The sequence below is a fragment of the Rhipicephalus microplus genome, chromosome 6 (genome assembly GCF_043290135.1).
Source record: "Rhipicephalus microplus isolate Deutch F79 chromosome 6, USDA_Rmic, whole genome shotgun sequence".
NCBI lineage: Eukaryota > Metazoa > Arthropoda > Arachnida > Ixodida > Ixodidae > Rhipicephalus > Rhipicephalus microplus.
This window is the reverse complement of record NC_134705.1, coordinates 29,640,176-29,664,040: the sequence shown is the minus strand read 5'-3', so window position 1 is coordinate 29,664,040 and position 23,865 is coordinate 29,640,176. Positions and strand designations below refer to the sequence as shown.

General features: G+C 44.2%; 1 protein-coding gene across 2 annotated transcripts in view; it reads left to right on the top strand.

Annotated features, from left to right (window-relative positions):
• The window catches only part of brun (trafficking protein particle complex subunit brun), a 461,018-nt gene that overhangs the window by 234,419 nt on the left and 202,734 nt on the right, over nucleotides 1-23,865 (top strand). For both annotated transcript variants that reach the window (XM_075865888.1, XM_037419219.2), the window contains exon 11: nucleotides 22,581-22,727. In XM_075865888.1, the coding sequence (XP_075722003.1) occupies nucleotides 22,581-22,727 (147 nt within the window). The remainder of the gene's footprint in view (nucleotides 1-22,580; nucleotides 22,728-23,865) is intronic.

Below are 23,865 nucleotides of genomic sequence, written 5' to 3'. Positions count from 1 at the left end.
CGCTGCAGCGTTGAAGTCGAAGTAGTAGGCGTTGTAGCCTGGGTGAGACCTTGTAGAAGTCCTTCGACTGAAGACCAATAAGTGGTTTGTGGTCAGTCTCAATGACAATGCTGCGACCACAGATATAATAGTGTAACTGTTCACAGGCAAATACTACAGCTAACAGTTCTTTCTCAATTTGCGCATAGCGCTGTTGTGCTGGTGTGAGTGCTGCAGATGCATAGGCAACTGGGTGTCCGTGCTGAAGGAAGACACTACCCATTTCATAGGAGCTTGCGTCAGTGGATATAACAATAGACTGTGCCGGGTCAAAGTAGTGCAAGACTGGTGCTGTTGTCAGTTTGCTCTTGATGTCATTGAATGCATCGGTCATCTTTTGCGTCCAGTGCCATACAACGTCATATTTGAGAAGTTCTCGAAGGGGCTGTGTCTTCGCAGAAAAATTTGGGACAAACTTCATTAGGTAAGTCGCCATGCCGAGAAAGCGAAGAAGCTCCGCTTTGCAGGTTGGGGCTGGTATATCGTTGATAGCCTTCACTTTGCTGGGATCAGGAGTGATGCGTTGTTGTGTCAACTGATGTCCTAGGTAGGTGACTGTTGGTAAACCCAGCTTGAGCTTGTTATAATTCAGCTTGAGGTTGTTAGCTCATGCTAAGTGAGCACTTTACGCAAGTGAACGACATGTTCATCTAGTGGTTTGGATGGAACCAAAATGTCGTCAAAGTATGGCGTTACAAGAGCTTGACGGACATACGCGTACACTGTGTGGAAATGGCTTCTTTGTTGCACTTCATTCATCTTCGGTGGTTGAATGTGTTATTTTCTACAATCTGTCCCTGCCACTTCCGCACATGACATAAAAGCGTTTTGCAGCGATCTTTTCTTGCAGTCATTTAACCGCAATAGTGGTGTCTGCTGAGATCTCGGGGGGTGCCCAGAAGCGTGCGCTACGACGCTACGGTGCACTTTGCCAACCTCACGGCAACCTCGCACAGGGATCGTGCCGCCGCCGTAGACAAGAGCTTGACGTTCAAAGATGCTGTCAATGGCCTGCTGAAAGAGTTCAGGGGAAATGTTAAGGCCAAATGGTACACGGAGGAACCTGTAGCGTCCCCATGGTGTGGCAAATGTACACAAGTACGAGCTGCTAGCTGCCAAAATGCATTCTTGGCATTCAGAACTGAAAACACAGTACACCCACTGAGTCGTGCAAAGAGTTCTTCAGCAACAGGAATGCGATAGTGGTGTCTTATCACTGCCACGTTCAAGTTACTGGGGTCTAAACATATTCGCACACTTCCGTCTTTTTTAGTAATAATAACAATGGGATGCACCCAGTCCGTCGGTTCTTTTACACGCTTAATAATGGAATTTTGTTCCATACGTTCAAGTTCGGTTTTGACTGTCTTTTCAAGTGCACATGGCACACGACGAGGGGCTGCAACTATAGGCTTTGCATCCTGCTGTAAGTGAATGCTGTACTCTCCTGGGAGTCTGCCAATGCCTTCGAATATGTCAGAAAATTCTTGAAGTACTGCTTCAAGCTGCCGAGGAGGACAAGCCTCTCTTACTGCTTCAACGTTCCTAACTCTGTGTACCAAGTTTAGTTCTGTGCATGCAGCTGCTCCCAATATTAACTTGAGACTTCCTTTAACCAGCAAAAATTTGACAAGGCTTTGCTTGTTTTTCACCGAACAAGAGAGTTGACATTTGTTTTGAATGTTGAGTTGCTCACCTAGGTACGTGGTGACCTTGGCATTCGTAGCTTTCACTGTTGGTTGCGGGTTCCAGTTTAGTACTAGCTGCTCTGGGAGAATGTTGACATCTGAATCCGTGTCCAATTTGAAGTTAATGAGAGGACCATTCACTTCGACACACTCTAACCAGTCAGACGATGCACTTTCCACGATGTCCACTGTGAGGTTTCCTAAAGATAACTCCTTTTCGGAGTCATCCCCTTGGTCAGAGAGAACGTGAACTTTTTTCTGTATTGTCCGTTGTTTCTGACGGCAAACACTCACGAAGTGTCCAAACTTTCCACACTTGTAACATGTTGAGCCGTAGGCGGGACATTGTCGGGGTTGATGCACCGTTCCGCACCTGCCGCACGTACGCTGAGCTGCTGTTTCTGTGGGCTGGCCGTTCTTTAGCTGATACGCTGGTTGCCTTCTCGTGTGATGCTTACCAGGTTGTCGAAATTGCTTGCCTTTTTTGCTCAATCTGGCCACAGTTGCTTCTTGTTCATGCGAAGTCTTTGCTAGCGAGGTCACATGCTACTTTGAGATTTCCGCCGACCTGCACGCAGCGATAATTTTCTGCAGTGTCAAACCTTTCTCGCGGAACAACCTTTCTCGAAGCGCTGCGTTTCGGATGTCGACAATGATCCTGTCGCCTAGGAAGCGGTCATGCTTGTCACCGAAGTCACACATTACCGCTTGATGCGGAAGTTCAGCAATGAAGTCGTCAATCGGCTGGTTCTCTTTCTGGTACATGGTGTTGAATATGGCTGTCGCTTGCGTCGCGTTTTTGTAAGGAAGGTATTGCTGCCACCGTGTCAGTTCTCTGCTCACCTTCGGCTGGCGACAGAAAACGGAAGGTTTCAACGATTTTCCGCGCTGTTGGGCCCATGACATGAAGTAGCAGTGCTCGCTGTGTTGCTTCTGGCTTTGTGTTGTATTCGCAGGCTGCTTCGTAAAGCTGATACGCCGATTTCCATTCTGACCAAGCTTCCGCGGGATTGCTGCCTGGCTCGAACTGCTTTGGTGGTGAGATGAGTGAAAGGGCCATGCTTACTATCATTGCGTTAGTTCACTTCTGACACCATGTTATGTTTCGATGTGTCACGGTTATGAGATTGGCGCACGACAGAAATGAGTGACGACGAACGCCATGTTGTGCGAGCGAGAACTGGCCTACTCCATGGTGGGAGTGGCGTTTATTGAACAAGTTGAATCAGGTTGTAGGGGGGCGCTAGTGACTACATAACACCGACGTGCTTTGAACATTTCGGTCTTTAACAAATCTGCTAGGAAAAAAAAGAATCACCATGAGACATGTGAAGACTGGCTCCGAACTGTCAGTAAGTGTTCCGGCATACAGAGAAGTTTTTATCAAGCTCAAAATGTACTACTCACAATTGAAACATTATCCCAGAGCACCCTCTCACTTAATTGATGTAGCCTTAAAAAAGGCACAATGTATACATTACAACATCCGGATCACCACAACACCGGAATAGATCTGGAACATCTGTGCGGGTGCAGCGGCTAGAGTTGCGGAAGGTGCACTTTCTGCCTATGGCGAGATGGCGGCGTGTGGCTTCACCTGAGTGGCGCTTCCTCCAGTTCATCAATCATTACTTTAACATCCTTGATTGTGTGCATGTTTGTTTTACGTGAATTTTGAGAATTTTGTTATTTTTATCATTTATTGTGTAATAAAGTTTGTTTGCTGTGCTACTTGGTCTCCTCCGTCTTCTCTCAATGCAGTTATCTTAAGAGTGCTTGCGCTCCTGATATAATTGGATTGAGAGATGATGAAAGAGGCTCTGTAGTGCAAGTACTCTTGAGATAATCGTGACACCATGTCTGCCAAACAAGTTGGGCTTCCACAGAGGTTCAAGAGGGGAAAGGAGGAGAAAGTTTTTTTTTTTTTTTTTTTCATGTGTAATGTGTTGTGACACCATTCTGGTTGCACCAAATCATGTAAATGAATACGATTCACTGCTTGCATTGCCTCATGCTTGATAAACGGTTACAGTCCGTGACAGCCTAAGAATAAATATAAGCCCCACTTACCAGGCCGCATTGCCTTTATTTTTCATGCCTCTACGCTACAAAGAAAGTATTTCCTTGACAATGGTAATAATTTTCACACTTATGAACAAAATCTTGCAATATAGCATTGATATTGAAGTATAGAAATTGAAGCTATATAAAAAAAGAAAAAAAAAAGTGAAGGCATAGAGTTCAGTGTCAGCTTAGCAATATGTCTGTTGTTTAAACCACACCCCTCACCGTGGTCAACTCGGAGTTCATAAAGTAATGTACATCTCTCGAAGGTGAGGTTACTATGTTGGCTAGACAGAAAGGGGGCGCGAGCGCTCGCTTGCTACATGAAACAGCCGCAGACACTCTGTGGTACTTCTGCAGTCAGCTTGATGTTCTGTGAGCTGGTTCGCATGCTTGCTTTTGCGCTACGCCGCATTTCTTATGTGCTTCTTACGTGCTTTGCTCGTTCTTCGTGCCGTTCTTCATGCCGTTCTTTTAGATGCGAAGCAGCTTCTTGACTAGCCTGTGTACCGCTGTCTCTCCGTGTTTTGTGCCAATGTGCCGCACAACACTCCCCTCCCCGCAGGTGTTGGGGTGGTGCCAGTTAGGTCACACCTTTCCTCGCAGTGTGTGGTAGCGTCACTCTTCCTCGCTTGCCGCACTCTCGCCTCTTGTCACTTCTCTCTCGCTTGACCTTTCCACTGCTCGCAATATTCAAGTGCACATCGATTGAACACTCTTTCAGTTCTATTATCTGCAATGGAGAGAACGCCAGAAAGCGAAGCTTCTTCACTTGCTGAAACATGCGCCGAAGCAATTTAGCCTAACTCGGCCGTCTCCGAGAAAAAAAAGCCGGTGTAGCGAGGGTTAGCACAGCCGATTGCGTTCAATAATGGTGACGTCGCGCCTGCAACACCTACGAGGCACAAGCCAGGGAAACCAAATGCAAACGTCGACAGTGGAAGACCAACGACACCGACAAGGTGCGAGCCAAGCACACCGATCGCTTTTGAGAATGGAGACGGCGCATAGGTAACACAGACGAGACATGAGCCAAGAAAGCCGAGCGGAAGCGCCAACAGTGGAAGGCCAACGCCAGTGAATTTTTTACATCGCCGTCGTCGGTAACATCATCGGCAATGTCTTGAAAGCATCGGGCGCCCGCCGCTGAAGCGCCCGCCTGCAAACGCCGAGCTCCACCGGCCTATCTGAAGGAGTCTCACTGCCGCAACGCTGATTGCATCTATGAGTGGCGCGAGCCGTTCGCGGCTCTCGCCACGCAGTTCTTGTAACGTAACTTCGGTCACAGTTGCCGTGCGTGCAATCGTCTGTGTTTCGACAACCACGACAAGAGTACAAGAAGGAAAGCTGTTCTTAGTGTTGTGAAGGAAAGATTATGCTGATGATGATGCTCTTGACTGCTTACATGGAGCAGAATATTTCTCGTTCCTAGATTTATGCTCAGGGTATTGGAAGTACCGATGGCTGACACTGATCGTTCAAAGACCGCTTTCATCACGCCTGATAGACTTTACGAGTTTAACGTCGTGCCGCTTAGATTGTGCAATGCCCTAGCTACATTTAAACGAATGATGGACAACGTCCTTCGCAGCTACATGTGGAACACCTGCCTTTGCTACCTGGACGACATTGTAGTCTTTTCTAGGAATTTTCTTACTGACTTTGTTCGTCTTTGAGAGATTCAGACATGCCTCAGCTCAGCTGGTCTCCTACTCAACATAAAGAAGCATCATTTTGCGGCACATAAGTTGACGATACTGGGTCATGTCGATTTCAAAGAAGGCGTTCTGCTAGACCCAGCGAAACTCCATGTCGGCCGAATTTCCCAAGCCCACTTACATGAAGACACTTCAAAGTTTCATTGGGCTGTGTTCTTACTTTCGCCGATTCGTGCGGGACTTGGCTTCCATCATCTCCCCTTTCACCACTGTTCTGACAGCCTCCAAGGCCTGTTTGCTTGGTCACGTGAGTGCAACACATCTTTTGAGACGCTACGGCCCTTACTAACGTCGCCTCTAATACTCCGACACTTTGACCAGGATGCACCCACGGAAATTCATACTGACGCCAGTGGTGTCAGCCTTGGTGCTGTGTCGGCTTAAAAAAAGCCAGGGTACCAAGAATATGTCGTCGCTTATGCGAGTCGAACCCTGAAAGAAGCCGATTGCAATTATTTTGTCACAAAAAAACGATGCCTCACCATAATTTGGGCTAAGTTTCATCCGTACCATTATGGCTACCCTTCCGACGTCATCACGGATCACCATGCTCCGTGTTGGCTCTCGTTGCTGAAAGATCTGTCAAGATGACTCGATCACTGGGCGCTTAGGCTCCAATAATACTACGTTCATGTTGCATACCGATCAGCCCATAAGCACTCTGATGCAGACGCTCTTTCTTGTTCACCTCTAGCATCCGCCACGGCTTCACCGTTCGTTTCTTTGTCGCCAGTGGACGTCACCGACATGTCAGAGGAGCAACGCGAAGATGCGTAGGTGTGGTAAAAACATTGACTTTAACTGTGCTAGTCGTCGTTGACGAGTGTTCACGTGCAGTGTGCAGAGCTGATTTGAAGTGTGCAGGTATTGCTGTGATGGTGAATAATGATGATTGTGTTGAAGTAGAAGAAGCGTGGCGATGCGCGTATTCATGCCCGGGGATCGAGCGATGGGGATCTCTTGGGGAGCAGCAGAGAAAACGCATTAGGTGGTTGAGCAGCGGGCCATGTCTCGATCCAACGCTGCTGGTCCGGGGCCCATCCCGGCTTCCACGATTCTGAGGAATACTAGGCTGGGCATCGCCCCACCTGTCTCTGGCTCTGGTTCCCCAGCGACGTTCCTGGTGAGTGGCTGGCGTTGTCCCTGGCGCTGTCCCTGGTGCTGGCCTGTGGCTGTCCAAGGTGCTGTTCTTGGCTGGTACCCTTCAAGCCATCCTTTGTGGCACTGTTCCTGTTGACGCCCCCGGTGCTGTACCAGGCACCGACATTACTGCACTGGGTTCCTCCCTAGCCTGTATCAGCTGAGCCAGGCCACGCACATGTCCTGTTTCACAGGAGGCAACTCAACCCCATCCTGGCCGTGAGTTCACGCGGCCTTCTTTCGGCCCGTTGAGATCTCGACCACACGGCGTGCACCGCGGAATTGGCTCCGTGCATTATTGGGACCTGCCCCTTATTCGAGGTACGCCAGACGAGAGCTCGGAGCTTCGCTCTTCAACAACCCCATGACTGAAGCACCGAGACTAATTGCAGTGGTGTGAGTGTGGTACATGTTCATGTTAGTTACATGTATGTGCATGTATATATGTCGTGTAGTGTAGTCTCGTGTCCGTGACGATATGTATATAAAGTGGTGCCTCTTTGGCTATGGGTGTTTCCTGTGTCCGTCTGACTAACCTGCGCTCACATTTGCCCACAGTGGGTTTGTCACCTGCTCGACTTTCTGGCTGATCCACCAGCTTACCCCGCTTCCAAAGCTCTACAAAGTCAAGCGCCCCATTTTGTCACTGGAGATGTTCTCCTCTGTCGGCGGAATAACGCATCTGATGGCCAGAGGTGGCTCCTTGTGATACTTTACCACATGCGCACGCAAATGTGGGCTGCTTTTCACGCCAACCTGCAAAGCGCTCACGCCAGCGCTCTCAAGACCAACACCCACTTTCGTCAGAGGTATTATTGGCGAGGAATGTATACATATGCATGTCAGTATATTTTTGCTTGTACTGCCTGTCAGTGACGAAAGGCTCTCTTTCAACGAGCCGCTGGTACACTTCAACCTCTCCAGTGTCTGGCACATCCATTTGACTGCGTTGGCATTGATTTGTACGACCCGCTTCCCTCGACTACTTCTGAGAATAGACGGATTACATTGGCACAGACACCTCACGCGTTGTGTAGAAACGGCAGCATTGCCCACAGCAACAGCCAGAGAAGTTGTGTTCTTCATCCTATGAAACTTCGTTCTGCGCCACGGCGCACCCTGCGAACTTCTGAGCAACAAAGGACGTGTTTTTCTATACGAAGCCGTCAAAGTATTGCTCGTTCAGTGTAGCATTGTTCACTGCAAGACGGCTGCGTATCATCTATAAACAAATAGCTTAACCGAACGATTTCACCACACTCCCGGTGATATGCTGACGATGTACATCGTATCCCACATCAGGCAAACTGGGACACCATCCTTCCTTTCGTCACATATGTGTACAACACTGCAACGCAAGCGACCACAGGATTCCCACCATTCTTTCTTTTATATGGACGCGAGCCATCATGCATGCTAGACACCATGCTTCCTTATACACCTGATGCCTGCGAGCACAGTCCGATTTCTGACATTGCCAGGTACGCAGAAGATTGTCGACAGTTGGTTCGTTTCTTTACAATCGAGGACTAAGGTCACCAGAAGCTTAAGTGTGACGACGACCGACCTCATGCTACTTTTCAAACGGGTGCCCTAGTTTGGCTATGGGTCCCATCAAATACTCCTTGCTTGTCCTCTAAGTTATTGGCTTGCTATCACGGCTTCTACCGCATTCTTCCTCATACTTCTTTTGTCAATTACGACGTTGAGCACAGGACACCGTCTGACGACTTGCACTGTCGCGGCCGAGAAATCATCCACGTTTCTTGCATGAAGCCCCATTATGACCCGGCCATAGTACCGACACCTTAAGTGGTCAAGATGGCTCCTCTATTCATCGGGTGCAAGTGTAGTGAAGGAAAGACTACGATGAAACACACAAGCAACCAAGCACCAGTGTCAATAGCAGCACCAGACTCGAGCTCGCACTTGCCTGGAGTTTGGCTGCTTGATGCCCACCTTTCCTCGACGCTTCAGGTTTAACATTTGTTGAGCTTTCCTGACGTCCAGCGTCAATAAACGTCACATTAGCTGCAAAATACATTGCAGATGTCATGCTTTCTCAAAAATTATGGGTGTCTTCTGATGCACCAAAGATGTTTATTATGCAGGCCTTTGAAACGCAAAGTAAAGGATTTATGATCATCTGTCCTTATTTACTTATGCAAATGCCTGGGTAAAAGATGTTGAAGTCAAGTATGAATGGTTGATAGAGATATCACCCATGAATATAAACATGTTTTACAAGAACGATTACAGGGGTAAATAGTGGGATGCTTGGATACACATTTGGAGCTGAAGTTAAATGTAAGCCTATCTTTTACGCGTTCTAACAAAAAAATGTGAGCATTTTCAGTTGATGGTTTATCCCAAATGATGTATCATTTAAAAACATGCTTCAGCTTATTCCTACAAGTTACGCTTTGAAACTAACCTTTAACTATTGGCTGTTCATGACAATGCTTCTTTTCTTCGAGTTCATTTAAAAATGCCTTCTTGCTTTCTATATGAATAAAAAAAAACAGATTTGGAAAACTGCCGCCGTGGCATCAAGATGTGCGTCCCCTTTGAGATTTTTCTGTATTTGTGCCACCGCTTGTGACATCACTAGAAAGCACATTTACACGCTGATTTAGTTTAAAGCGGATGAACAGTGATAGCCATATTGAATTGACATTATTGCTTCAATTCACAAAGCTGACTCTTGTTGCACGTCCCGAGAAAGGGACTATTCTCATCAACAAGATCATCCAAGTTTTGCGTCGCGACTAGGCTTCATTTTCAAGAGCCATAACCTTTTTAAAAATTAAAGGTGGGAGTGAATTAACTTTTTAAACTAAGACGCATATTGAATGAAGTTGGCTGTGTTTTATTTTTCTCCAAAACAGTTTTACATAATTTAAGTGCCATGGCATGATAACAATGCTGTTATTGGTTGTGTTAGTTGTTTGTAGTGTCCCATCTTGAAAAACAACAGGTCTTGGTCATGCTGTCATATGCTCCAAATACATCATTTGTTTCCGAAGTTATTTCATGAGTACTAGTAGATGATTTTCTTTTCATTTTGCAAAATACCATACTCTATTTGTATTTACATTTCATTACCAGTGCATGGTTCTTAAGGTAAAATTTTTGTCATATGCAAAAAAAATGTGGCATTGTCTCCTGTGCCACGTGTTGTGCAGACAATCCCACTCACAATTTTTTCCTGCACCACACAGAACTGATGTCATGCTCATAAATTAACCTTATGACAATTCGGATGAATGGATTACTATTTTATCATCTGCTAAACCTATCAATGTGCTAAACCTACTAATATATTTAACAAAAAATGCTTGTCAAGCTAATTGACTTAGATTTGTAAATAAGGGCATATCACAAGCATCTTAAACCCAGGGAGCACTGCAAAAGTTCTTGCAGTAAGGTGCCTTGATACGCCTGCCCCTGTAGAGGAACGAGCATCGAGGCACTCTATTTTGCACAGTTTGTGTGAATGTCTGGCCAGGCAAGCCTGGTCTAGGCGCACATGAGATTTCGGTGTAGCTGTGAAGTGTTCTTACTAGGCATGTGATCTCCGAAAGAATCCTCCTGCATTGCAGGCATTTTGGCAAAGTGCGAACACGTATTGACTGACCTCGTCCATAGCTAGGTAAATGCTATTGTGCTGTCACAGGTCGTTTTATTCAGCAAGGCAGCTAGACAAACTGTTCGCCACTGTTTTCTAAGTAGGTGGGCTAATGCAGTCAGCCCTTGTCATTGGGCACTGTTTATCAAATGCTGATCGCCTAGGGCATCATGGAGGCACATTGGTATTTTGAAGTGACTTAATCTGCCGATTATTTACCTTGTGAGGCGTTGACTGTTTGTTGAGCTACATAACAAGAAATCATGTTGCATATTCAGCTTGACTACCAGAAGCAAAAAAAAACAGTGACTGCTACTTGCTATACATATGATGACAGAAAACTTGTCCACCATTACTTGTTGTAGTTGTCATCTGCCGGTTGTGCCCTGCAGGCAGCGCCCACACTAGTCTTCCTGATTGCAACCTCCTGTCGGCGAGTAAAACTGCCGGGAAGGTCTGATCCACACGGAGGAATGAGTGCACGCGTGTAGCGCCGGAGGGTTTCTTTGTGCAGAAGCAAGCTGTGTTAGCTACCAGTTCCCAAAGGTGAACACTACAGGTTTTCGCACTCACTTTAATCCAAATGCCTGCCTAAATAATCTGCATGCCATTTAAATAATCTGAGCGCCAAGCTATTTAATCTATGTTCCAAACATTTAATTCAAGTGCCAATGTGTTTAATCCAAGTGCCAACTCAATTAGGTTGCGTGCCAGTGAATTTAATCCAAGTGCCACCATGTTTAATTCAATTGCCAATGGCTTTAATTCAGGTGTCAGTCAGTTTAATTCATGCTCAAAAAGCAGATTATGGGGTGTGAAACCGGCAGTACAATTGAAATGCAGTTCCTACAAAATATAAGATGATAGTTGTAAGGGATTATGGGGTGTGAAACCGGCAGTACAATTGAAATGCAGTTCCTACAAAATATAAGATGATAGTTGTAAGGAGAACAAATTTATTTGTGTTTGCCGGTAGTATTTGTGAGAAAAAATTATTGCCGTTCAATGCTTGAGTCGTGTTTGTATTTTACTATGCTTCAGTTTGTAGATGAGTGCTTGGCGCGGGTGAGGTGATTTTAATGTCAACAATGAATTGTCTGCCTTTTACGAAGAATTTATACATGGTCACCTCCAGCGCACCATACAAGAAAACTGGTTGCTGTTAATAAATAAACTTACTGGCCTCATCAATAAATTCATACCTGTCATCACCGTGAAAACCCGAAGCACGGTTCCTTGGTTTACCCAGCAGCTCCGACGGTTAAACAACAAAAAAAAACGTTTATATAAACAGGCCGTCCAAAAGGATACCTTTAACTCTTGGACCAAATACAAAAAATGCGATAAAGAATATCAGTCGCTTTTGAAATCTACTCGCCGCCATTTCTTTAACCATGATTTATCATCTATACTTGCAAATAATCCACGCAGATTCTGGCGCGTTGTTAACCCCAAATGTTATCCTGATATAGTCCTAAGCAATAACGATGGTGTTTCAGTTCCCACATCTCAATGCGCAGATGTCTTAAACCAGGCGTTTTCCTCAGTTTTTACCAGAGAAGACGTTTCATCCGCTCCCATATTGCATAGTTTCAGCAGCACAGTCATGCCGGAGATTGTTATCAGTGAGGCCGGTGTTCTGTCCCTTTTACAGAAACTAAAAATTTCTTCCACCTTGAATAATATAGGCTTAAATAATAAAATCCTGAAATCTATATCATTCAGTATCACCCCCTTTTTATGCGCTCTGTTTTCACAGTCTTTGTCTACCGGAACTCTACCCCAAGATTGGCTATCAGCTAAGGTCGTCCCCCTCTTCAAATCGGGTGAAAGTTTCTCACCGCTAAATTACAGGCCCATTTCCTTAACTAGTACCATTTGCAAACTCATGGAACATATCATACACACTCAAGTAATAAACTGTCTCGAACGTCACAATATCATTTTCAATTTTCAGCACGGTTTTCGCAAGGGATTTTCATGTGACACCCAACTTGCCGGTTTTGTTCACGACCTTCATAAATCCATGGATGCTGGTTGCCAGGTCGACGCCATTTTCTTAGATTTTGCTAAAGCTTTTGACCGCGTTCCTCACCACAGATTACTACTAAAGCTAGAACAACTTAACATTCACCCTATAGTTCTTGCATGGATAAAAGCTTTTCTTTCCTCCAGGTCTCAATTCATCTTTGCTATGAATTTTTATTCTTCCTCTTTACCGGTAACATCTGGTGTACCCCAAGGCAGTGTTCTTGGTCCTCTACTCTTCCTCGTTTACATTAATGATCTACCGAATTCTTTATCTTCACTCGTTCGACTTTTCGCGGACGACTGCGTAATATACCGTAACATTTCTTCTGATTCTGACCGCTTAGCTTTGCAATCTGACCTTAACAAAATCAATCATTGGTGTTCAACTTGGCTTACGTCGTTAAATGTTTCTAAAACAAAGTGCATGTCCTTTACTAACGCTGCTACATGTTTTCCAAGTCAATACTCGTTGAATAATATGACACTTGAGTTAACATCTACCTACAAGTACATCGGTCTCCACTTTCAATCGATTCTATCTTGGCACCATCATATAAAAGTCACTCTTGCAGCTGCTAACCGGTCTCTCGGGTTACTGAAACGAAATCTTAAATAGGCTCCATCGCAGTTAAAAAAACTTGCTTTTACCAGTTTAATTCGCCCTAAAATAGAATATGCCAGTGCCATTTGGGATCCTCATCAAGCCTACATCGTATCAAATATTGAATCTTTGCAAAACCGAGCTGCTCGTTTCATTTACTCAGATTATTCTACCTATTTCAGCGTAACTAACTTAAAAAACCGTGCTGAGCTAGAGGATTTGGCCATTCGTCGGAAATATGCACGCCTATCACTTTTCAACAAACTTTACAATCACCTATCATTACATGACAGTTTCTTTGAACCCGCCTATTCCATCTTTCCCCGCCGTGATCATCCTAACAAAGTCAAACGCCCGCTATGTCGCACACTTCGTTTCGCTCAGTCATTCATCCCGCGCACTCTTATTGAGTGGAACAGTAGGCCTGCACATATTGCCACCGAGAAAGACTCGGTAAAGTTTTCAGAGCTCATGCGCACTACGGTGACTAACTAAATATTTTTTGCTTTTGTTGTTTTGTTTTCTTTCGTTTTTGAACTATTGTATAACGCCATGCAATTGCTGCCCGTATTCATGGTTTGCGCTTTGTTGCGGTTGTCAGGTTGCACTGTATCTTGCTGTAAACCATGTTGTATTGGCCCCCCCCCCCTATGTAATACCCTCTTCTAGAGGGCCTTTAGGGGTAACCTGAATAAATAAATAAAAGAAAAAGCGGAACATATTAATGAATATTTTGTGTTTGTCAATAAAGCTCATAATTAGATTTGTATAGCATTACATGACCGGGGCAGGTCATGTAATGCAAAGGATAGACTATGGTTAATTGAGGGCCAAAATGCATACCAAGATATGGAAAACCTGGCCGTGGGCAGCGGTGGGTCAAAAGCAGGTTCATGCGTAAGAAATAAGGAGGCCCTCACAGGGCAGAGCAAATTAGAGATAATTTGAAGAGGTTTTTGTCCTGCATTGCACATAACATGTAAACTCATGATCCTTATGTGGACAACAAAAATCATATTTCGCATTCATATTAGCTGTTATTTTTATTGAAAAAAAAATTATGTATATTCAATGAAACACGCGTGTTTCAAGCAAACATGCTTCAGCAACACTATAGCCTCATCTGCTACACAAAAACAGGAGTATCTCCTGTGATGCTTTTATAAAAAAGCTTAATTCTACATGAATCCAAATATATGAAAGCTTGGTTTTTCAAATGGTTATTTCTGATTTGAAGAACGAGTGAATATCATCTGTCGGTCACCATCATTCTCACTGGGCTGAGCAGACGACTGGGAACGTCTCAGCGAATAAGCAGCCAAAGGCCGTCTGTGGAGCAGACCACATGAGTCTCTCTATATGCGATAGTGTAGATGATCAGCCAGAATAATGCAGCAACGATGAAGCGTAGACCAAACACAACTCTGTGAGCACATATATTTAATACCCATAAATGCAATTAATATGCACTGCTTTTTTTTAATTTGAAGCTATGACACCAAAATGTTAGAGGTAAATAGCACTGCACCTCATTTCATAAGTGCTAGCATGTATAGGCAAGCGAAAAGTTCTTCCTGTCACTCTATGTTTACATTATTCCGACATTTAGACTGTATAAAGTGGCAAACCATGTGTTTCTGGTGCATGGATTAAACTGACTAGCACCTGAATTAAAGTTGTTGGCAATTGGATTAAGCATGGTGGCACTTAGATTGAAATCACTGGCACACGGCCAAACTGAGTTGGCGCTTGGCTTAACTGAGGTGGACAGTGCTTCGACTAAATATTTGGCACATGGATTAAATAGCTTGGCGCTTAGATCATTTCAATGGCGCATGGAATATTTAGGCTGGTACTTAGATTAAAGTGAGCAGGAAATCCTGTAGTTGGCAAAAGGGAGTGCAGTGAAATAAGTTATGAGACAATCACAGGGACTATAGCATATTCATTGGAGGTTGGCATCGCATCAGTGCAGTTCCGATAGTTTGGAGGTATTGACGTACACTATTCCAGCACGAATAGACAATAATGAAATGAGTGCCGTGTACGCAGGACAGAAAACTACTGCCACCGAGGTAGACGTGCATGTTAACACGAGTGCGGCGTTACCACTGTGTCATGAAACAGCAGATCAGCTTTCGCATTGCGCACACACCACCTCTGCTTCTAGCCAGCATAATGTTACTGCGTGGTACCTGTTGTGACACCTGTAACAACAAGGGTGGTTTGCCACGTTTGCCCATGCGTGGTAAATAAAATGAATGATTAAAGATTATGCATGCATAGGTTTCTAACAACATTTATCACAACAAGAAGCTCGACGAACACAGAAATAAAAACAAACACAGAAATAACACACTCAAACTAAACTGAGTTCTAAAAACACAGTGTCTGGTGTATGTGAAACAAAAATAGCTCACAGCTTGTCGAACCAGCATCTCCAGGAGGCAGCAGTTCAATTTTGGCGACGACCCTTGTCAAAGCGAGCTCAGGTACGAAGGCGACACGCGTCCCGCGTGCGGTCACAGTAGGAGACGAGACCTCCGGACGACCGCTTGTCCGAGCGCGGCCTTCAGTCTTCCCAGGTGGCAGCGGTGATTAGGAACCGGTCGTCCCTGTCCTGAGAGTGGTCAAGGCAGATGCCGCACCCGGTGTCGGGAGCCCTAGTCGGGTACCTCTGCTCCCGGACCTTAATCACCAGGAACAGACAGGAGGGGCTCCGTCAATGATGCCTTGGTAAGGTGTGTCCCAGCAGAAACCTCTGAGAACAGTGCCCTGGTCTGGCATGTCCTTTGGTTACATCTTGCTCAGGTCTCTGTGCGTTCCACACGCGCATCTCTTCTTCCTCTTCTTTTTCTTCTCGTGCCACCGCTGCATGTGCCACCTGCCGCTGGCTCGGCTTCATGTCACCGTCGTCTTAATTCTTTCTCTGTAGTCCACATAAACACCTTGAAATTCCACCAAAAGTTCACACGCACATGCCTTCACACCTAAAAATTTTCTCCATTCGTTACAACGCTGAAACAAGCAGTGCCACATTTACGTAAAGTTTAAAATACAGGATGACTGCCAGTTGGGCATGTTGAAATAAGCTCTTGATAAAACTAACGCTAAAAAATGCACACACTCAGAGAGAACACAGACGAGTGCTTACTAGCAACTGAAAATGTTATTTCGAAGTGAACACTTAAATATACATGACAGGCATGCACGTCATTTCGACCCCCCCCCCCCCTGTCATCATCAACAACGTGATGTATGAAAAAAACACTCTCATAATCGATTGCACACCACCAAAAACAAACACGTGTTAAGCCCCCCAAAAACTAAAAACAAAGAACGTAGAAAGAAAATGCACTGGGTCATGTTACGTCCAAAAAAAGCAAACTCCGCATCTGTTAGTAGAACAGACGCTTGACTGATGCACTTGTCACCGTCTTCCATAATTTGATACACTTCCTTTAATGCTCTCGTTGTCCGCTTCTTGTGTCTGTCAAATATTCGTGTGTGAAAATTTCGGTTGGCAGGTGCACTCCTTGCAAGGCATCACTAAGTGTGAGTAAGGGGCCCGCTTTAGTGAACTCTCATGTTCACGAAGGCGCACATTCAGGCACTGACCCATTGGACCGACGTTTTCTTTTCCACATGTGAAAGGACTTTCTTATACAACATTTTTTTTTTTTGCACTCAGCATACCTCCTACAACATTAGTTTTTTTGCAATCGGCATACCTCCTGCTATGTTTTAGGCTACATCTGTTCGATTACCCGTTCTTTTCCTTTCGGCTATCCTTTCTACCGCTGGGAAAATCTTCGATAATTTGTTTTCAGCTGAGAAACAACCCGCACGCCATACCTGAATGCAACTTTTTTCGACTGATGTTGTCATTGTCGAACCAGCATCTCCAGGAGGCAGCAGTTCGATTTCGGCGACGACCCTTGTCAAAGCGAGCTCAGGTACGAAGGCGACACGCGTCCCCCGTATGGTCACGGTAGGAGACGAGACCTCCGGACGACCTCTTGTCAGAGCAAGCATCTGCACAATGAAAATGTTGTGCAGATACAGGATAACGACTGTCCGCTCCTTTCACCCTTAACTTGTCTCACCTCTTCGCGTGTGCTGATCATTGTCTTTTTCACTTCCCATTCACAGGCCAATAGGATACAATCATCTCGGTAACCAGCTCTCTTCAAGCGCTTGATCTGGCCAGAAACACTCTCGTTCATTGAGTGCACGCACGATTTACTGAGGGCAACTTTGGTCTATGAAGTTGCGATCCCGTTCTTTACTATCTCCGAATGTGCTGAATGATAGCTTAGCAAAGGTTTTTCCAATCTGAGCTGACACATTCAACAGGTCCTGTGAAATGGTGTGTGTTTTTTAATGTTTGTTTTATTATGAACATTAAAATACAAGAATCGTTCTATGCGGTTTCACAAAATGAAATGGATATCAATCACATTACATCAGTTCGTTTGCGTTTCTTTTTATGAAACTTTTGCCCCCAGGTTTCTGCACTGCATGCTGTAACTATAGTAATTATAGCAGCTATTACTCAAAGCAAAGAATAGCGAAGCGGTTTGAGATTGACTTTGCAAATTTTGATTCTTGTGGTGCCGTAAATCTGCACCGCATTGCCGCATGGCCAATGTGCATCTCACATTGGCCATGCTTGTCGCCCTGTTTGAGGTGAATGCCAAGAAATAAAACTGTGAATTGCACATTGTGTTGAACAGATGGGCTCATTGCATAGATTGCCGATACGTTCATGCCAAGGCGATGTATACGGCAAAAGTGCGGCGACTAAAAACTGTACGTCTATAGTTTTTGTTGCTTCTACAACTTGCGCTGGTGTTGCCATTACCCTATCAGCCCTTTAGTATTCATCTTTTTTATAGTGGAGTCAAGTTTACTCGGAGAGAAGGTAATGACCACTACCTCCTGTGATTGTGCCTGTGAGAATTGTATGCCCACTCCCTCCCACCTCACCTCTTTACATTGAATTCACATGCGGATTTGCGGGTACACCTGCATACTTTACGTGGCAGCCCCCGCTGAGAGAGGTTTACTTATGGCCGCTTTATTACTATCCAGGCATCAATGTGGCGTGTGTATTTCATTGAAACGATGACAGGCTGTTGTCCTTTATAAAGTCACCTCCCCTGAAAACTGTATTCCCACAAGATGCAGTGCTGCACAGTGCCTCTTCAGAGGGGGCTTATTGCCTATCTGAATGTGCCTATATCGTGACATGTTGGGTGGTTAGAAAGTCAACCTGGCACACAAATACAGTGGAACTTCGATTATACGTTTCCTGGTTCCACCACGACCCACATTTTACGAGGAATTGGTTTGGTCCCAACGAAATCTCTGTAGAAATAATGTATTAAAGACCTTGGTTATACGACACAGCCAATTCCCGCATCTTAAGACGACTTTCAGAATTCATCCAAAAAGAGAAAAACACCTTTACTCGAATCCAACGTCGACTAAATATTCACAAATGAAAAATATGAACTTGCATACCCCTAGGTTGACGATCGGAAAAACATTGAGACAGGATGTCTTATTAAAATGGGAAATTTATTCTCGTGGAATCTTGCACTCTTCTACATGCGCCTCGATCACGTGTGTGCATATTCATGGTGGTTACGTGGCAGGTTGTAGCCACACAGAGTAGCTTCTGCTGACTGGAAAGCTGATATTTTCACTTTTTCAGTCTGCGAAAATTTTCCCTGATCCACATACAGCTGATCTCCTGCCTTTGTCGCACTTGCAGTCACAGGCATGCGCACACTTAAGGGCGCAGCATAGCACAGTTGTTTTCACCATGCAAAATTACTTTCATTTGGCATCAGTGTTTATAACAGCCCGACATCACTAGTTGTATTTCACAAGCTAACATATTACAACACACACAGCTCACTTGTGTACAAAGACATTCTGCGCAAACTCAGGGTCCGTCGCCATTATGTGACAGCGATGACACTGTGTCTGGACATGAGGCTGTTGGCAACATGATTTCGTATTGAAATATTTGTGCAAGCACACAGCGACACATAAAGGAAGACAAACGGGCGCAATCTAACAACTCTTCCCTTCTGTGTTCCTGAGTGCTTGCGCAAATATTTCAAGATGGATATGTTTCAACTAGGCTGAATCGCAGTTTTGCATCAGTTAACATGATTTCGGTTTTTTTATACACAGGCAATTTTGAGTCTCTGTTTATCTGTAGAAAAACGCATGTTGGATTCGTGTTTTTTTTTCTTTTAAGTTGAGAATAAAGATTCGCTCGCACCTTCTCTAAGTAATGCTACTATTAACTGCCACTGACAAGAATAGAATAATTTAGTCTATTTTTCTTGCAGAAGCACAAGCTCATGCCATAGGCTTATTCAAGCTTTCTGTACCCGTTTTTTGGGCAAGGCTGAGTGTCTCTGCCTATAATGTTGGTTTTTCGATTATGATGCCAAGATTATACGATTATATTGTGTGGTTCTCTCAGTCGGATAATCGGGGTTCCGCTGTAGTCCCATGCAGAGGCAATGGCCAAGCCATTATAGAACTCTGGGGCTTATCATCTGTATGCAACCATCACTGCAGAGGTGGGCAAGAACCTTCAGTCATCACAGTCCTTGCAGACATGTTGGCATCATGGAGATAACTCGCCTGTGCCGTCTCTGTCGCTCTGTTACATGCCCTTATTTTGTGCCCACAGGGTCGGCCATATATGCATGTGCCCAGAAACGCTAAGCCCGTCAAGCGCATTCAGCTGCCTGTGGGCCACAAGAAATACGGAATTCATGCAAATCTAAATTTAGTGTGCGTCTACCTTTTTTCTGCTGTAGATCTCAACAAGGTGTCATTTTTCCAACTAAGAACTCATTTTGCTATGTAATATGCAATGTAGGAGCATACCAAGCACTATAATTTGTCGTGTTATGGCTGGATTTGTTAGAACTTGTTCTGTGGTCTAGATAAATAAAATTATTTGCCATGAGTACTGCACATTATCTAAGAATATGTTGTGGTACTTGTATGGACCAGTACAAAGCATTTGTTGCTGCAATGCCTGTGAACTGCGTTTCAGACTATGCTGTCTCACGGGAATGCAACGCATCCTTCACATTTTCATAGATAATACTGTAATTTAATCTAATAAATTATTACTACGCAATACATTCACGAATATAAGCAATAAGCCCCCTTTGCCCAGGAAAATAATAATGCATGCTAGACAAAAGTAAGAAGTCCTGATAACCTATTAAGTATGATGCAATGGCTCAATAAACAAAATATTTTTTTTTTGCTGAATAATGGATTTAGTTGTTGCGTTTCAGCTGCAATCACAGTCAATGCGATGGATCGCAATGAATTGTGATCACTGCATCTATCATGATTGATGCAGCGATATTACATAGCGCACATTTTATCGCAGTTTAAAGAACACCGAACAACTTTTGTCATGCAAGACGATCGTGCAACGAGTGTCAAACAAGCATTTAGATAAAAGGCACTTTAATCAGGCAAATACTTATCGGCTGGTGGAAGTCAGTTTTGTTAAGGTGGCGCAGATGCACCGATAAAAACACATCATATTACATACCGGATGACCTAGATTGGCTTTATATTGTATGCATCAATGCACACTCTGCACACCTGGTTTGTTTACATCTGCACTGTGTTGCTCTAGCAGGGTCTGTTGATTGCTTTTTTCTCACGCCTCGTTCACTGCATGCAACATCCACCAAGATTCTCGCGTTTCGATCTCCAAGTAAGTTACACACATGCACATTTTGCAAAACCGATGCCATGGTTTTCGAAGATGGTAAATCAGAGATGAGCATATTCCGACTTAACCTTCACCTTGCCGCACACGAATGACCGCGATGACATTCGTCGAGAGTCCTGAGCAATGTGCTTGGTGTATTCAAGCAGCGGAGAGAGTAAGACACTGTGTTGGTCCTTCACGCTGCCGAAACGATGGAACGCAATAAAGCTCTGCCACTTCAGTCCACTTCAAACACTGCAAAATGAGGCAAGTATGCATCGAATGATGACCGGCAAAGATGATGGTTGCGAGTGGATAACAATAGGAAATAGCTTCATCTTGGCGAAAAGAATGCCGCAAGAAAAGTGAATTGATGATGCCTGCGGGTCTTGATGCTGTGGCACATTGTTTTTCGTCGTGAACGGTGCCAGGCTCATTTTGTCGGTTCATCGTAACCGCACCGTCATAGTAAATAGCGGCTGTAATTGAGTGCACGTAATACAAATGGACAGGGGTACATTTCTTACTCTTAGCTTAACACCAACCATAGAGAACACTATCCCCCCAACACTTCACCAATCTAACTTAGCGAAAAGAAACACTACCATATTTCTATCTCATAAGAATGTGCTTGGAGATGCTCTGCAACCTTTCTTCATTAGTTTCACTTAGATATACAGTAAAATCTTAATAATTCAATGTCACTGGGGCCGTGAGAAATCTTTGAATCAAGCGGGTTTTTGAATTAACAGAACATACAAAAAGTGGAATGCAAGGAAATTGAAATTACTCGAAGTAATCAGGGCTGGTTGTTACTGTGCCGGCTAGTTTACGGATCTAAGGGTTATACTTTCCAGCAATACCTGGTCATAATTTTGCCACAAAAAAGGGGAAATGCTGGGCCTCGCTGCTTCCATTGCAAAAACAAACAAACAAATGAAAATCATCTCATGCGTGCTTGAGAAAAACAAGACATCTTCACTGCAGCACAGCAGCGATATGCGGGCAGCATGTTGTTTGCTTCTCGCAGCATCAGGGCATCATGATGCTACCATTCGCCCGTTCTTTCTAGTAAAATAAAAAATTTAATAATAGACAGTGAGACGAAATTCGCGATATGTTTTGGCTGGAAAACCTCACCACTGAAGCTTTTGAACTGAGTTTTCTGAGTGGGCATTGCAGGCAAGAACTTTGCCAGCAGTTCAAGTTCACAAATTGCTAGAGCAACTGGCACTCAGAGGTATGCATACTTTGCGAATTCCACCAGGCTGTTTTTTAATAATTTCTTTAAGTTCCCGAAAAGCAAGGGGGAATCATGGCGCGCTGACATTGCAAGAAGCATGCGACATGCTGCCTATGCGTCACTGCTGTGCTGCAGTGAAGCACAATTTGTTTTCAGCAGGCACACATTTCAGTTGATCACGAGATTGTCATTTTCATAATTTTATTTTTTGTGCTGGGAGTAGCGAGGCTGGCGGGCTTCAGCTGCCACTCATTAGTATCGCTACGGAGCATTGCGTAGTGACTCTTGCGTAGCATTGCGTAGGGCCGTCGTTTCCGCGTATTTGCAGCGGAATTGGGAATCGGGCACACAACACCCAAAGTTTTAGAATTAACCGGACTTCAAATGTTCTGCTCAAACTTGCATCATAAAATACAAGACCACAAAAATACTTTGAATTAAGGGGGATTTTAAAATAACCGAGCTCGTGTTAACGAGGTTGTACTGTATTTGAAAAATATCAGAGAAGTATTTGACAACTATGTGAAAAATAATCCATTAGATTAGTGCTTGAAAGTTATTATTACAATTCACTTCGCACCCAACCTTATATAATTTCAACAGCTTTAGTGTTCAACTTTTGAACAAACGGCTTTGTGGCAATCGTCATTGTTTCAGCCATGTGTGCCAGCTTCTGGAGTGGCTTGTGGAGTGGCTGTCCCCAGCTGAGCGGTCAGAGGCTTGCCAGCAGCTGCAGACCCTGGCCAGCCGACTTCAGGGACCAGCGTCGGCTTGGCCCCCACTGCTGCACCTGCCCCTGGTTCGGTGAGTTGTTCACAGTCCAAGTGCAAGGTTATGAGCTTCAAAGTTGCTTTGTACTGGCCTCGTCAAGCTGTCCATAAACAGCTTTTAGCCAGTGAATCTCTCCAGTACCTGTGTTTATAAAAAGTATTTTAAAGGGGAATGTAGGTCTCATTAAAGCTCAAAAACTTTTAAATATTGTTAAGCATTTTTTGTTTTTGATTTCTTGTTTTTCTACATGTGTAAATTTTTTGACAAAATCTGCTGTCTGCATTGCATTGCAAAATTGCAAAAAGGTATCTCCTAACACTTCACACAAGTGGAAGTAAAATTGTTAGCGTACAACAAAAACTAGATTATTGTGTTTTTCTGTTGGTTACAGATGGAAATTGTTTTTATGAATGTTTTTTTGTTATAATAAAAAATACAAATAGACCTAGGCTAGTATTTCTAGTACCAGTTGTTTTAATGCTACTAGATAACACGTGAAAAGTTCTGTTTACTTATTAAAAAACTTTGTTCTCGAGAAAAAGGTACACCAATTACAAAAATGTGGTTTTGAGAAAAATGCAGAAGTAACGTCGGCATATGCGCGCATTTTCTGTAAATGTGTCAAAGAAAATGGGCCAAAAATTGAAACTGCGAGTGCGTAAGTGTGGTATATATACTCTGAAGTATGAAGAAACTTTTTGTCAAGTGATTGCCAAAACTCAAAATTGGAACTTTTTCTATCACTTTTTGAGTTTTTGTCTTGCACAAGGCAATTCAAGCTTTTCAAAAAGATATTTTAAGTAGGATGGTAACAGCAGCAGCATCTTGATGTATGTAAGTATAATACTTTTGTTTGGTATGGTGAAGGGCTTCTGTTTGTGTGGAACTTGTCAGTGCAGTACTGTACCAGCAGCAGCTAACACCATCTACTGCTATGAATAGAATTAGAGGCCCAAGTGCTGGTTATGTGTTCTCTCCAGAGCTTGGCTCTGCTGCTGTCGAACCTTAAACCCTGGAATGAAGATTTTGGGAGCCACGCCCATTGCGAGGCTTGGTTCAGAGTGGTGTGTGGTGTGTGGCTGATTTGGGCACTTCAAAAGGAGCAGCCAACGCACTGCCCAGGGAGTCGGCTTGAAGTGGGCAGTAGATTTAGTTAGTGCAGTGCATGCAT